The sequence below is a fragment of the Syngnathus typhle genome, linkage group LG14 (assembly GCF_033458585.1).
Source record: "Syngnathus typhle isolate RoL2023-S1 ecotype Sweden linkage group LG14, RoL_Styp_1.0, whole genome shotgun sequence".
In the NCBI taxonomy this organism is placed as follows: Eukaryota; Metazoa; Chordata; class Actinopteri; order Syngnathiformes; family Syngnathidae; genus Syngnathus; species Syngnathus typhle.
This window is the reverse complement of record NC_083751.1, coordinates 6,959,301-6,973,816: the sequence shown is the minus strand read 5'-3', so window position 1 is coordinate 6,973,816 and position 14,516 is coordinate 6,959,301. Positions and strand designations below refer to the sequence as shown.

At 40.9% G+C, this 14,516-nt stretch overlaps 5 protein-coding genes across 6 annotated transcripts; 3 read left to right on the top strand and 2 right to left on the bottom strand.

The window, feature by feature from the left end:
* Positions 1-148: 148 nt before the first annotated feature.
* dnase2b (deoxyribonuclease II beta) lies at positions 149-2,819 on the top strand. The gene is made up of 6 exons (XM_061296968.1): positions 149-380; positions 501-675; positions 898-976; positions 1,541-1,702; positions 1,871-2,068; positions 2,192-2,819. Exons 1-6 carry the CDS (start codon positions 286-288, stop codon positions 2,524-2,526), a joined length of 1,044 nt encoding a protein of 347 aa, XP_061152952.1. The 5' UTR covers positions 149-285; the 3' UTR covers positions 2,527-2,819.
* Positions 2,820-2,943: 124 nt separating this feature from the next.
* Positions 2,944-6,842, top strand: rpf1 (ribosome production factor 1 homolog). Its single transcript, XM_061296967.1, has 9 exons — positions 2,944-3,283; positions 3,553-3,609; positions 4,427-4,507; positions 4,594-4,689; positions 4,771-4,924; positions 5,234-5,316; positions 5,456-5,637; positions 5,726-5,852; positions 5,988-6,842. The coding sequence occupies exons 1-9, from the start codon at positions 3,044-3,046 to the stop codon at positions 6,027-6,029; spliced, it is 1,062 nt and encodes a 353-aa protein (XP_061152951.1). The 5' UTR covers positions 2,944-3,043; the 3' UTR covers positions 6,030-6,842.
* Positions 6,325-7,491, bottom strand: LOC133166759 (guanine nucleotide-binding protein G(I)/G(S)/G(O) subunit gamma-5). Its single transcript, XM_061296993.1, has 3 exons — positions 7,351-7,491; positions 7,068-7,212; positions 6,325-6,986 (listed from the first exon to the last, which is right to left on the bottom strand). Exons 1-2 carry the CDS (start codon positions 7,429-7,431, stop codon positions 7,087-7,089), a joined length of 207 nt encoding a protein of 68 aa, XP_061152977.1. The 5' UTR covers positions 7,432-7,491; the 3' UTR covers positions 6,325-6,986; positions 7,068-7,086.
* Positions 7,492-7,635: 144 nt separating this feature from the next.
* spata1 (spermatogenesis associated 1) lies at positions 7,636-11,254 on the top strand. Of its 2 annotated transcripts, none has more exons than XM_061296949.1 (12): positions 7,636-8,448; positions 8,537-8,643; positions 8,716-8,833; positions 8,936-8,989; positions 9,330-9,687; positions 9,775-9,913; positions 9,990-10,050; positions 10,126-10,243; positions 10,308-10,433; positions 10,519-10,691; positions 10,797-10,895; positions 10,979-11,254. In XM_061296949.1, exons 1-12 carry the CDS (start codon positions 8,386-8,388, stop codon positions 11,126-11,128), a joined length of 1,566 nt encoding a protein of 521 aa, XP_061152933.1. In that variant the 5' UTR covers positions 7,636-8,385; the 3' UTR covers positions 11,129-11,254. The 2 variants fall into 2 exon arrangements, with proteins under 2 accessions (XP_061152933.1, XP_061152934.1); XM_061296950.1 differs by having other exon boundaries at positions 10,825-10,895; positions 10,979-11,118.
* Positions 11,119-14,417, bottom strand: ctbs (chitobiase, di-N-acetyl-). The gene is made up of 7 exons (XM_061296965.1): positions 14,116-14,417; positions 12,903-13,041; positions 12,564-12,772; positions 12,325-12,496; positions 12,156-12,253; positions 11,835-11,996; positions 11,119-11,536 (listed from the first exon to the last, which is right to left on the bottom strand). Exons 1-7 carry the CDS (start codon positions 14,236-14,238, stop codon positions 11,348-11,350), a joined length of 1,092 nt encoding a protein of 363 aa, XP_061152949.1. The 5' UTR covers positions 14,239-14,417; the 3' UTR covers positions 11,119-11,347.
* Between the last annotated feature and the right edge of the window lie 99 nt (positions 14,418-14,516).

Genomic DNA, 14,516 nt, shown 5'->3' with positions numbered 1-14,516 from the left:
TCATTATTAGAGATGCTTTACTGCAGCGTTTTTCAGTTCTTATTTGGTCTAGGGTTTCCTATATAGTATGAAGTATTGTAAACACCTCCCAAAGTATTATCATTACTACAGAGTCAGCCAAACTTGTGTCATGGGACTCATCCGCTTCGGTTCCCCTTTTGCATTGTGTTGGAGCTGTGCAGTAACCACTTGCAAAATGGTTGTCTCATCGGCCATAGGTGCAGAGGAGGTTTAAATTTGTGTTTCGGGGGGTGTCGACTCTGCTGAAAACACCAAGAGGTCACAATGGCACCGACATCAAGTATTTTTATGCTTTTGGCCCTCACTGTTTGTGATGCTGCTATTTCCTGCCAGAATGAAGATGGCCAGCCTGTCGATTGGTGAGGCAATTCATGCATTAATAATATCCTCACTCTATCTTAATCGATACATTTCTTGTTTTGTATATTCTGAACATTTGAGTATATTCTGTCATGAAACCACTGTCTAATCTGCTGCAGGTTCATCATCTACAAGCTGCCAAAATACAAAATTGGCGAGGTGGGTAGCGGGGTAGACTACATGTACCTGGACCCCTCCTTAGACACCTGGCAACTTAGTAAATTCATGGTTAACACTAGTCAAGGAGCCATCAGCAATACCCTCGACCAGCTTTACAGCAAAGCCATTAACAAGGTGATGTTCTTTTTTTTTCCCTCATTCTCCCGTATTATACACTCAAGAACCACTTTTACATCTTAGAGGAAGCATTCACTTTTGTCGACAGGGAACTGTAGCTTCTGCTATAAAATGCTAATAATAGCACTTCTTTATACCGTTATCACTGTAATGAAATAAACAGACAGGAATGGGACTTCTATATTTCGACATCCTGAAAATGTGCTGTATTTTCCGCAGTCTAGCGACTTTGTTTATGCCTTCTACAATGATTCACCACCTCTCCTCAAATACATGCGAGGATATGGACATACAAAAGGTACAGTAGACAAGAAGCTATGATTTTCTTGGGTGGGTATCCGACTGGTTGGTGTTAAAATTAAATAGTCGATGTGAAGAGGAAATTTCTGTAGTACCTTGGATCATTTGGAGGATTATTATGTTTTCCAGACACGGGAATAAGCTTCTAAATTTCGTTCTGGGGTAAAATTGTAAATGATCTATAACGTTTTGAAAAAGAGGTTTTCAATTATGGATGTTTCAGGAGGATTATATAAGACATGACAGCATTGTAGAACTTTTGAAAGAAATTCTGAAATATGTCTTTTGAAAGACATATTGGCTCTGATCACTGATGGTTCAGTTCATTCAAGGTAAATGGCATGCAGTTTTGTAACTGTCAGATTTTCTAACGTTAATGTTTGATTATGGTTTTGTTACCCAAGCTAAATGTTAAGCTATTTGGCTTGTTATCTAACCAACTATAACATCACCTTTTTTTTTAACCTCTAAAATTTGTATCTATGAATGCAGCTTTCAGTTTTTTAGTTTTTCCTGAACACATAGTACATTCAGAGGTTGTTTTTTTTTTTTCTTCCAACAGGGGTACTGCTATTTGACTCTTCCCAGGGCTTCTTGCTGTCTCACAGCATTCCCCATTTCCCTTCATTCCCAGAGATGGGATACCTCTACCCATCGTCTGGCAAAATCAATGGCCAGACAGCTTTGTGTCTTAGCCTCCACTACGACCAATTCGTCCATGTCAGTGAGTGAACCCCGAGAAAGAAAAGACCTTTTGCACATCATGCTCAGCAAGGAATGTACCCCCCACACACACACATTCTTAATGTTTTCTATTATTTTATCTCGACATCTTATTAGCCAATATGAATATTTGTTAAATCAGGTTCTCTTTGGTTTTTCCCAATGATAGCGCAGCACCTGGTGTATCTTTTCCCACGATTCTACAACTGCTCCGTCCCTCCTGCATTTGCTAGCAAACTGCCTCAACTGGCCCAGTTATGTGCAGGCCAAAGGCCAGAAGCGCCTTCGGACAAGAGAATGGACCAGCTCCTTTCTCTGCAAGGAGAGAAGTTTTTCACTTTTGCCAAATCCGACCATTTCGTGGATGGTAAGTTACTTTTCTTGGTCAGCGTTATGTATATTTATTACTTTTGCACACTAATATCAGACAAATGTATCTGTACTATGTTTTGTTTTGTTACCACAACATTGATTTCTGACTTCCATCCAGACATCTATACTGGCTGGGTGGCTCAGGTCCTAAAAGCGGACTTGATGACTGAGACCTGGCAGAGACCAGACCACGACCTGCCTTCCAATTGCTCCTTGCCCAATCACGTCATGAACATTAAGAGGATCCGTCTTCCCAAATCTGCCCCATTCTATTCAAAGTACGACCACTCCAAGTGGTGCGTGTCGTGGGATTATGAGAAGCAATTGACCTGCTTGGGAGACCTGAACAGGGAGGTACTTCAAATGTGGCGAGGTGGGGGACTAATGTGCTCCAACAACACGTTGATTTACAAGTCTTTTAGACCTGTGGTGGACTGGTACATTGGATGCTGATTTGAAGGCCATCCTTGTATTGTTTTGATTGTTAGGGTCAATTTCTTTGATTATCTCTCGGAACCATGATCTATGATCTTTCAGTAAATCAATCTGTTGTTAATTGATCAATTGATTTATAATTTTTTTTCAGGGAGGCAAATTCTCTTCATGTCACCTCCTGCATTCATGAAATTATGGTACAATTATACTCTTCTCCAGGATGTGATTCATCAACAATCAATTCACCCAATCGACAATGTACTTTTAAAATGAATAATAAATGATAATTGTGCCTAGGCCCAGTATCGTTATACTGTTTTGTGTTATTTTAGAATCAAATTAATTTGGTGAACCTGCTTCACCCCCATAATTCGTTTTTACAACCTCCTCGCCGCTAGGGGTCGTACATGTTCAACAAGGGAGCACATTTTGTGATCCGGATGTGAACGGAAGTTGCGGAAACAGCTTCCGCAGCAGGCCAGCAGCCACGCGTGAGAAGAATTTTCACCGTCTCCGTAAACATTGCTCGACGAAGATGGACATCACTGAAGTTCCTGTGACGCGGAAAGGCAAAAGCAAGAAAAAGAAGGATACAAATGATAAGGCGAACAGTGTAGAACAGACAGACAAGATGCAAACCGACGTCGTCGAAGTGAAAGAAGAGAAGACCGAGGCAGCAACTGTCTCCTTCCCACCTATGTTCAGTTTGTCCGAAATCAAGAATAAACAGCGAAGACACTTAATGTTTATAAAACACAAGCAAGAGAAAAGAAAGGTAAAGTCTGGGAATGCTACGTGTAAATAACGATTCAATGAAAAGTAAAAATAAGTCGTAATCTCCGAGTTCTATGAATTTTGTTGGACCGTAAAAATGTTGGTTCATAACAAGTCAATTAAGCATGCGAGAAGCGTACAACCTTGAATGAGACTATAAATGTCAATTTTCGAATAACACCAAACTAACGTTCACAACTTATAGCTGTTTGTTTTCATTCTGTCGTCTTACCGATGTAAGTGCAAACAATGTTTCTCTTTGTATTTCAGCTAAAGCTCGAGCTGAAGAAGAAGAGGAAAAGACAAGAAAAACTGTTGGGTAACAAGGTGAGTCTTCTCAGTTTTGGTATTCATAATAGTGAAATACTAATTCAAGGCCATTTCAGAGGTGCTTAAATATTCTTGATACTGGGAAAGGTGTTAGGGTTGACAATTTATTTTGATCGTATGATTATGTAAAACACGACATCAAAGTTCAGCGTTAAAATAAGCACTTTGTATACTACAATACTCTTGTAATTTCCTAAATAAAGAGTTTGCAGTACCTTGTTGATTTTGCGTATGAATTGTTATAAATCAGGATATTGTTCTATATTTTTTATTTAAAAAATATATATATCGATTGTAGAGCACTATATCGTGATATATCGTGAATGAATCGCAGCAGGCTTTAAGATATCGGCAAATATCGTATCGTAGTTCTTTGTATCGATAAAACCCACGATTTACACCCCTATTAATTAGTTATCCAAAATGCTCCTCTAGTATCTGTTTCCACAACCTTGTAAAACAAAGAGCTAAGTACTGATTAACCAGTTTGCAGAGATGACCCCCGAGAAGTGCCGACTCCTAACCTCTCAATAAATGTTCCCTTGCAAGAGGTGAAAGTTAGACTGCTCTCAAGCACCTCAGTACAACACAGCGTGCTGATGGCTTTCTCCACTTGCAAGTGTAAAATGGGCAAACTATCTCACGTGTGGTTCTTGCATAAAAGGTAGAGTGGGGGAAAACTCTTATCAAAAAGTGTGGTTAAATATTGGTGTAAAAAACTCATCAAATTGTAAATATATAACAATCAACATGTTATAATAGTAGGTTCATTTATGTTTGGTAGTCATTTAGATTGTTTCGCACTCTTTTGAAGGCACCACCTAAACAGGTCCCCAAGACAATAGAAAACCAGAGAGTCTACGACGAAACGGCAGTTGACCCGGACGATGAAGAGGTATAATCATTCGTCATGCTCCCTTTAGTCTTCTCAGGTCATGTGATGGATTTGAGTTCATTCCTGTTATTTTGTTTCTTGTTTAGATTGCATTTGATGAGGGAACTGATGAATTTTCTGCCTACTTCAACGGCCTGACGAACCCCAAAGTTCTAATCACGACGTCAGACAGACCCAGAGGGGTGAGCGCATTTCTATCCTTCATGCAAACACCAATTGTGTCTTTCCACAAATTCTGAACGCCATCCCCGTGTTTCTCGTAGAGGACGGTAAAGTTCTGCCACCAGCTGGCAACCGTGATCCCAAACGCTCACGTCTACTACAGAAGAGGCTTGGCTCTCAAGAAGGTTATTCCCCAGTGCGTTGCCAGGGACTTCACGTTCCTTGTCGTCGTCAACGAGGACCGCCAAGTGCCGAGTATCCTTTTGCCGGAGAAGTGTTTGGTGTGTGCTTACGATGCACAATGGATAACACTGTTATGTGATTTCGGCGAATCTTTATTATTCTATTCAAGGTTTAGGTTACTGTCACGTTTCTTGCCAAATATTGTTCTGGCATGCATATTCTAATGCTTCACTCATTTTCCAGGTTCATTTGGCTGTTTTATAGCTTTTACAGATGCCGTGTTTAAAAATATATTACGATTTAACGTCGTTAGCATACAATGAGGCACCATAATAAAACCAAAACACAAAGTAGGTTATGTGCCTTAACTCCAACTCTAAGATGGTTTGGTTCTTTGTCACCTGCCTGAAGGACCCACTGCACACTTCAAGGTCAGCAGTGTTCGACTACGAAAGGAAATGAAGGCAAGTTTATATTTCAGCATTTGAAGCGGTCATATCATCTCTATTGCAGAGAGAGTTGCGAGAAATAGTTTAAATCTTTTCGTGAAATGGTCATGTTGTCCTTTTGCCAACACACGAGTGTGCTGTTTTGCATCTATAGAGACGAGGTAAGGAGCCAACAGAGCATCATCCAGAGGTGATCTTGAACAACTTCACCACACGTTTGGGCCACAGCATCGGCCGGATGTTTGCTGCCCTTTTCCCCCAAAAGCCCAATTTTGTGGGTCGGCAAGTGGCCACCTTCCACAACCAAAGAGACTTCATATTTTTCAGATTTCACAGGTAAAAGTCCGATGAGCAACTACACACTCTGTCCCATGATTGGTGTGATTTCATGAACGCTTACCCTCTGATTGTCGTGTATCTCAAGATACATCTTCAAAAATGAGAAGAAGGCCGGCATTCAGGAGCTGGGTCCTCGTTTCACGCTTAAGCTTCGCTCTCTGCAGAAAGGCACCTTTGATTCCAAGTTTGGCGAGTATGAGTGGGTCCTCAAGGTAAGAGCGCACGTGTTTCATCTTAACAAGTAGATGTTGGATTAACTATGGCAGTTCTGTGTTTCTATATTTGCACGTACTTGATCTGGTCGCAAAGTTCAAAGGCCTCATCACGTGTTTTCCTTTTGTTTGTAGCGCCATGAAATGGATGCCTGCAGGCGCAAATTTCAACTGTGAAAACAAAATCATCTCTCCTGTGATTATTACGCAAGGACTGATCCATTGATCCCACAATTGTTTGCTTTTATTCAAAATGACTACATTGTGCTTATCATGGATTTTGAAACTTATCGACCAAACTGCTGACGCAGTTACCCTATACAGACAAAACAGATGCTCTGCGTTTTAGTGACTCTCACTTGAACGATCATAAATACCGACATTGGGTTAACTATTTGATGAGTTTTCTGATTGGTTTGTTGCAAAACAAAAACATTTGTGAAAAGATCATTTTCAGAGAGTAAGACGGAAGGAAATGTGTGAACATTTATTTTAAGTCAGCAATGGCAACTGCACAACAAGGCATGTTGGGGGGGGGGGGGGTTGTATATGGTTAGTTATTTTTTATGCACAGAAAGTCCACAATTGACGATGCACACAACACAATGGCATTTCTGGGTTAGAGTCGGCGAAGCAGCAAAAAAGATCAGCGGCATAGAGGCTCACTTTGTTAGTTTTATAGTTGATGTGTTTTTCTTTATTTCTGACTTAGGAGTCTTTGATATAACGTCGTAATTATCACATTATGAGGTTACAAATGGGATGTGCAGTGGCATAACAATAGCCGCACAAAGCCCGTTATGTTACCATTGCAATTGAAATGTGTCAATTATTTATAGCCTGGAAATGTTTTCCAAACAAATATTGACTGTAATTACAACTGCACGACAGCGTAGGTTCTGACTTGGACACATGAGAAAACAAAGGACTCCTCCCCAACTCCTTATAAGTTGTTAATCATGCATAAAACTTGTCTTGGAAGTACCTGAAGATGTTTACTGTTGTTTTTTCAGTGTTTGTATTTATTAACAAAAGTTAAGAAGATAATTAGTTGCAAATTTCCCTAACACTCTTGAGGTGATTCCAATTGAGGTGATTCCAACCCATCTTCAAGATGGACCACACTCTAAAGACCTGTAGAAAAATTGCAAACGTGAAGTCTTAGAAAAGAATTATCAATGTTGTTGAAAATGAAAAAAACTGAGCGGGACTCACGGGGCCCAAGGCGTCGCCGTTATAGGAAGGAGCATACTTTCTGAGGTCTGAACGGGTTGTTACTGGAGGACATACCGGTGAGCAGCGGATCATGCTGGGCGTTCTGGAGACAAAACTGCTGTAGGTCAGCCGCGGCCAGGGACACCTGGTGATAACCCAAGATGAGCATTTACTTGATAGCTTCAGAACAACCGGATCTTAAATTCCAAAGTCGGTAAAAGCACATTTAGTCAAACCTAAATACTGGAGAAACGCCCTAACTACCATTCGGCGTAGTTTTTACCTTTACTCGGCTCATTCCCGCTTCAAAACGTAGCTGTTGGACAATTTTCTTCATTGCTACGATGCTGGATGACCCCGACATTTTCGGTTTTATTTGATCGGATCGGTTTTAGTTTCTGGAAAATGAGTAAAAGTTAAGTTGCAAAAACTTGTTGACAAGGGAGTGACAAATCCGCTTCCGGTTTTCTGGGAGGTGTGTTTTGTAGTGGCGCCTTCAATGTCATGCAATGCAGTTGGATACTGAGTTCTCCTAAACAAATCGCTGAAAGAAAATACCATTCTCTAAGATGCTGATTCGATTTGTGTGATATATTATCAAATATCTTTCATAATGATGGTGTAGTTGAAACAATTCAGAGATGTATTGTTGTTTTTGAAGAGGAATGTATGCGTCACTATAGTTTCAGGTATTTTTGAACGCCACACTTGAACGTGGAAACTACAATAGCTCCCTCTAGTGGCGTGGATTATTACAATTGCACAAAAAATGCAATGCAACTGAGCTCATCCTTCACTGTATATTAACAAAATAGGAAGTAAATTGAGAAACGTGCAGTATTTATTCTTGTTTTGATACACTTAAAACCAGACAAATGTCCTTTTCCTTCAGTTTGTAGCAACAAAACTGTGGTGGGAAGTACAACTACATTGCTGTTGCCTGTACTTAAATATATTTTTCATTTATTTGTACTTAAAGGTATTTATTTGTATTACTTTTTTACGTTTACCCTGAGCATTTGAAAACGTTGTATTAGAAAGTACACTCCTATTTTTTTGTGATTTATAAAATAAGACCAAGGGAAATCAAATCAAAACCTTCCTCACTTATGTGACCTTTTAACAGAAGTATCTTTTAGGTATAAGAGTGTGACTAGTTTTGCTAACTCTGCAACCAGAGCAACCGATGCTGGCACTCTCATAAAAGAATCTCTAGTGTGTGTGGAAAGCCATTCTCATGTCAAGTCAACAAACAAGAGGCCCACGCCTCAGTCGGGTCAAACACATCCTAAAAACTCTGTGAGGAGCTCAGTTGTGCATGACTGCCCGGATGAAGATGGAGCTGCCGTGTGAATCTGATAAGAGACCAATCAGTTGCAAGGTATGTTCATAATGTATGAAAGATCAATTATGTCGTACTATACTCTGAGCACTTCTCTAATGTTTGGTTTCTGTGTGTATATGTTCAGTTTGTGGAGCTCCATGTTCTCTACGTACCAGACGACCAGTGGAATGTGAAGCTGAACAAAGTTCCTTCAGAAGCCACGGAGAGTTTCATATCTGCAGGCTTCATCAGGTCACATTTTTTGTTTTTGGGATTTGGAAAATTAATTGAAAAAGTTGCGTTACACAAATTTTGCTTGTTTAGGGTTTACCCTGAGGTCACCCTGAAAGCTCTGAGAAGTGAACTAGGGGAGCTTCTGGGCACAGACAGGAACGTGGACAAATTTTCCTTCTTGAAATGCGTGGGCCGTAGCTTGGCTATGGTGAGTGTATCTGATGTCACATTATGCAAGAGTGGTTTCAGGTAAGCGTGTTTGGGGTGTAACATCATATTTAACCTTTTGCTTTTTTTTGCTGTGTGCCAGGTCAAAAGCAAACAGGAGAAGGATATAAAAGCCAAAACGTTCGCGCCACCGTATGTATGTAAAACATGATGAGTCATATTCCCATCTATCTATTTATTTATTCTTTTTTTTTTTTAACAACCCCTAATTGATGTTATTACCTACGCCAAGCACATGTTTTTTTTTTGTTTTTTTTTTTGTTTTTTTTAATTACTACTATTACTACTTGTATTACTACTATTTTTTTTCTAACTTTGAGTATCCAAAGTAAATATTTGTAAGTAGTAGATTGAAATCTTCTGAAGCAGGAATCCATAAGGGCTGTAATACCAACCAAGTTGAGAAAAAAAAAGTTAAATAACAAAGATTTTGATTTCTTTTCGTTCTATTTTATGCTATGACTGTATGTTTCCAGGCCGCCCAGCCAGAGCTTTACCTGTTGCCCACAGTGGAGAACCAGAGCAGCCTTTCCTCCCATTTGCTCAGCCCAGACACCAGCAGCAGCTCCCCAGACCCGCCGACCTACTACCCCCACAAGACGTGGGGCTCGCCAGCCGAGACAAAAGAGCCTGTGAAGTTCCCCCACATCCCCCAATCTTCCCACCAGCTTGTTCCCTCTTCTAGCTTGGAGGAGGAGGGAGAGCATGATGAAGTGCAGGGTTACAGTTCCTCAGAGGGAGAACATGGTGGGAAGGAAGAAGGTAATAAGATTGAGTGGCATGAGACGGGGGAGCGTGACAAGAGAAAGTCCAACAATCAAGTTCAGAGTAAAGGTGAGACAAACATTAGGAGTAAAACCGTAGTCATCAAGTCACAGTGAACATTTGTATTTTTGCTCCCAAAAATTCAAATGTAAAAAGGCGGCTTGGCTCAGGTGAAGGAACATCCCCAAGAGGAAGAACCAACATGCAGAAAGAAGAAACTTCACCAGCAAGGAAGCAGAGCAGCCAAAGATTCAGGAGCCGTGGAGTCGGTGGAGGATGGAGATTCAGACAGGCAGTGAGCTGGGCCCTCACCTCACTGTAAACTGCACTTCTATAGAGATCCATAAACACCTTCTGCTCTTCTATCGTAGTCTCGGAAAATCACGAGATTTATTCACGTTTCAGTCGTTCAGGAGTAAAACAACCAGTGGGGTAAGAAATTCATCTTTTGTTTTGTTCATGCAAATGTATGAAAATTCATTGTTTGTTTTTTTCTTTGTCATTAAGGTGGCGGAAAGCCCAGTTGTGCTATCCCGACCCATCCGCTGCACCTCCCCACCGCCTGGTTTAGACCTGACCATGACAACCCAGAAACCCATTATTTCCGCCGTCATCCCGTCTAATAGTAAGTTGTCGTGTCGGAAAAACATATGAGGTCACATTTGTGTGTGAGTGTTTGTCTCTTCTAGGAGAAGAACTTATCGAGGAAATCAAGTTGGTGAAGGAGGAAAGGAAACAATTAGAATGGAAAAGGCAGGAGTTGCTCAGGAAAGGCAAAGATCTGTTGGCCCAGAACAGGCACCGCAGGAACCAAGGTGGTGGAAAACTTAAGAAGAGAACCAAAAGACAACAAACACGCACAGTCAACTTCTGTTTTGTTTTCTTCCACTGATTTTCAAGCACGTGACAGCTGGAAAAAAAAGTATTTTGATACCAAGAAGGCCACTGGACCTTTGGAAGATGCACTGAGGAATGTGCGGCAAGAACTGGAGACATTCTACGACAAGATCCTGCAACAGCTCCATGCCAGAGACAGAAGTAAGGCGCAAAAGCAAGGACAAGCCTCTGAAAAGGTACGCTCAGATTGATTGCAACAAACGTTACAATCTACGTAGTACGGCACAGTACGTCGTAAATGTAGTTTATTTTGTTACTAAGTTGGCGACACGTGTGTTTAGAATGAGCTCATCATCCAAATCCTGACAGAGACCCACGACATCGGCAACCTGAAAAGGATGGTGGAAGATGCCAAGATGAAGCTGGTGACTGGGATAAAGGTAAATCTTCAAGTAAAAATGCTTCATATAATGAAACATCAGTGGTCCTTCACTGAATGTCACGTCAACAAACGCTTCCGTAGCTGAGGAAACAGGCTGCTACTGAACTGAGGGCACTGAAGGTGGAGCTGGCCCAGAAGAAGAGTCAGTCAGTCCGTCAGAGGCCTGCGGCGTCACTAAGCTTTGTGAACAGCACTCGAGACAAAACAAAAGTCCAAAACAGTTCCAACTAAGGAGGGCCTTTTTTATTTTATTTTTTACGGGAACACATGGCATAAAAAGTGAACACCAAATGACATTGAAAGTGTCAGCAAAAAAAAAAAGCAACAATAAAGCCTGCAGTGCAAGTATGCGTCTGAGGACTGAAAATGTGTTACGGCCACAAAGGGACTTGTTCACATAGTAACAACGCAGCCGCTCGAAATGTCTAGAGCCTGTAAACTTTGGCCCAACTAGCATCCAAAGAGAGCATTCCACATCAATGCGCTCTGCTGCCTAGCAACCGGATCGTCGCTGTAGTCCAAAATGTTGCCATTCCACATGCCCACTCCTCTCAAACCTTTAGATTTCACAAACTCCGTCTTGAGGCAAATGCTCTCCGGGTCATCATATCGAACTTGGTGAAACTTTCCTTCTGGGTCCTGCAAAGTGAGGGCAGAAAGCTGAGGTTGACTTTAAGATGAAGGTTTGACAGCAGAGTACTAATCGGACTGAAAAAAGAATCTGGATTTTCTGTGGCACCGTGCTGCCTTTTACTGGTCAGTTTTGGTACTACAAAATACTTTTGAGTTGGGGGAGGAGACTCGCTATTGTTAGTGAAGTTATCCTCCTAGTAAGTCCTCCTGTTTTGAAGTACCTGTAAGATCAGGTACATGCTCCCCTTGGTCATGTGTGGGGTGGTTTGAAATGAAAACACCTTAAAGCAAAACCAATGCATACCCAGTAATTGAAATAGGGCGCTTTCTGCTTGTCGTCCCACAACCGTCCTGACAACGAGCTGACGACCTGCTTCATGATCCATCTGTAGGTTTTCTGTTTTCCAGCAGCATCGCTACATGGAGCGCCACGGAACGGCACTTTGGCAATAGAACAGATGCCATCCTGGTGCACGGAAAGATTGTACATTTGCACTTGAGGAGGGCAGTATTTAGCAAAAGGCACCTTCTAGAGTCTAAAACAATGAAATATAATGCTAGGCACTTTTAAATCGAAATACATTGCTAAATAATCATTGGGCAACACTAGTTTAATGACTCCTACCTGTGAAAGGTTGAGACAAGGGTAGTCATAGCCGTACCATGGCACACCCATCACTAACTTCTGCGGAGCTATCTTCAAATTTAAATATTGATCATAGGCTGGAGAGAGAGAGAGACAGACAGGAATTAATGAGTTAAGGTCAACCTTGACACTTAAGTGCACCACAAACCATTAATAGTTTGGTTAAGGGGGGCGTTGGCCATAGCGATGCAGTCCCCGAGTATTTGGCTCTGCTCGTCATAGGACATTACAAAAAGCAAATCGCAGGATTCTGCGATGGTGACGTAGTCATAGCAGCGCTTGTCGATACATTGGGGTGACCAGGCAACATCGAAGGACACCTAAAGAACAGAATTTGGTCAGCAGTGGAGGTTACCGGTATATCACGGGGAACAGTAACATGGTCACCTGAGAACCGGGAATCTCCCTGTGGAAAGCCTCAGTGGTTTCTTTGACCAGGTCCGTTAGGGCATAGTACTCAGGCGACCCTTCGTCCACTGCTTGTTCAATGTCGATGTTGATCCCATCCATGAACTGACATTTGGCCAAGTTGACCTTCTCAGTTATCCAATCTGTCCTGTTGTTTTGGTCCACAATGTAAGCGAGGGGAACGTCACCTTTATGAAAGTAAAATATTCCTTTTTTTATCAAGTTAAGTCTACTACCCATTGAACCAATTACATATTTAATTAATATTAAAAGATGATTTCCCACTTTCAAAATTTATTTTAGGCTAACAATATGTACCTTTAAGTACGACCCGTGCTCCTTTCGAATGAGCGTGACACATGAGCTCCGCGTCGTATTTCCCAAATGTCGCCACTGTCGTCACCACGCTCCAGTTGTATGACTTCCATGTCTTTCCGCCCACGTCGAACACAAACACCTGAGAGCACACACACCAAAATGTCAATTGTACTAAATTATTTCTATTTATTTATGGATAGTAAATTATGCATATTTAGAAAACCTCTCCTAAGTTGAACTTGTTTTCCTCATTCAATACCACGGGATCATCTTTTTGGGTGAATCAGGAAGTGAAATCCCCTCAAAAAGCTGAGTTTTAATGTTTGATATTTATTACACAAGTATGTAAAAAGGATTTAAAGTATGGTGGCACCGAGAACTACACATCTGGCTCCTTGTTCTGCAGTTGGAGATTGAAATCCGAGCTCAGGCATTCATGTGTAGGGTTTGCATGTTCTCCTTGTGCTTGTATAGATTGTAAAGATAATAAGTGGTATAGAAATTGGATGGGTGGAAATTACACTGGACAAAAGTGAAATTTAATCAGAGGTAGCTTATTATATCTCCCAAGCCACGCTTATTTTAAAAAGTATTTTCTATATAGCACATTGGGTTATTGAGCTGTTTTATTTTTTGGTTTTAAAATTTGATTTATGCAAGTTTCTGCAATTTAGATTATTACCATACATAGTAATATATAGCTAGGACGCTTCAAGGGGGGATCAAAATCCACATAATATGCAATTTATTGCATATTAGTTACATAATAATTACTTATTGTGAGAACCATTTTGTGACCGTTGTAACGTTCTCTGGCGTACACCAAGAACTTCCTTTTTTTTCTATGCAAAAATTGTGTGCAATATTAATCGCGCTTGGAAAAATAGACATTAAAAAAAACATTAACGTTTTGAAAACTGGATGAATATGACACTTTCATACAAACGTTTGATACACTGCTGTGATCAGATATGATCCGATTTTGATATCGGGAAAAACAACTACGACTAAGGAAATATATATCATCAAGGCAATGAACAACTCCGTGTACAAAGCAGAACAACTCTCTCTAAATCGCATCTTTTATTCGAACTATTTGTCACGATAGAGGACATCGTAATCTCGCTGTAAGGGATTCCGTGAGGGGATTATCACATGAATTGATCATTTGATCAGGATATTCTTGAGAGTTTTAAGGGTCCAGCAAAAGTACCTCGAAATCTCTCTTGTCGCGTATCTGATGGCATAATTCGGCTTTCTCACACGGACACGGACAGGCGTCTGCCAAACCCAGCAAGCTTATTGACGATAAAAACACAAATACGAAGGGTGACATTTTAAATCGGAACTTCCGATAAAAGCCGAAACACAGTCGGAAGAGTTCGTTCTCTGTGGTGGCTGATGAGGGACAAACTTCTTTCCAGCGTATTCCTACGCAAAACAAGACCTCTGATAGACAAAAAGTATATAATAGTTAATTTTTAACCTAGCTTTCACCACTTATATGTAAGCTAGCTACAGTAGAAGTTTGTCTTGGGAAATCCAAATTGTCACAAGTACATTTTGTGAGACATAAAACATCCACACAGCGACCTCTTATGGTCACTACTGGGT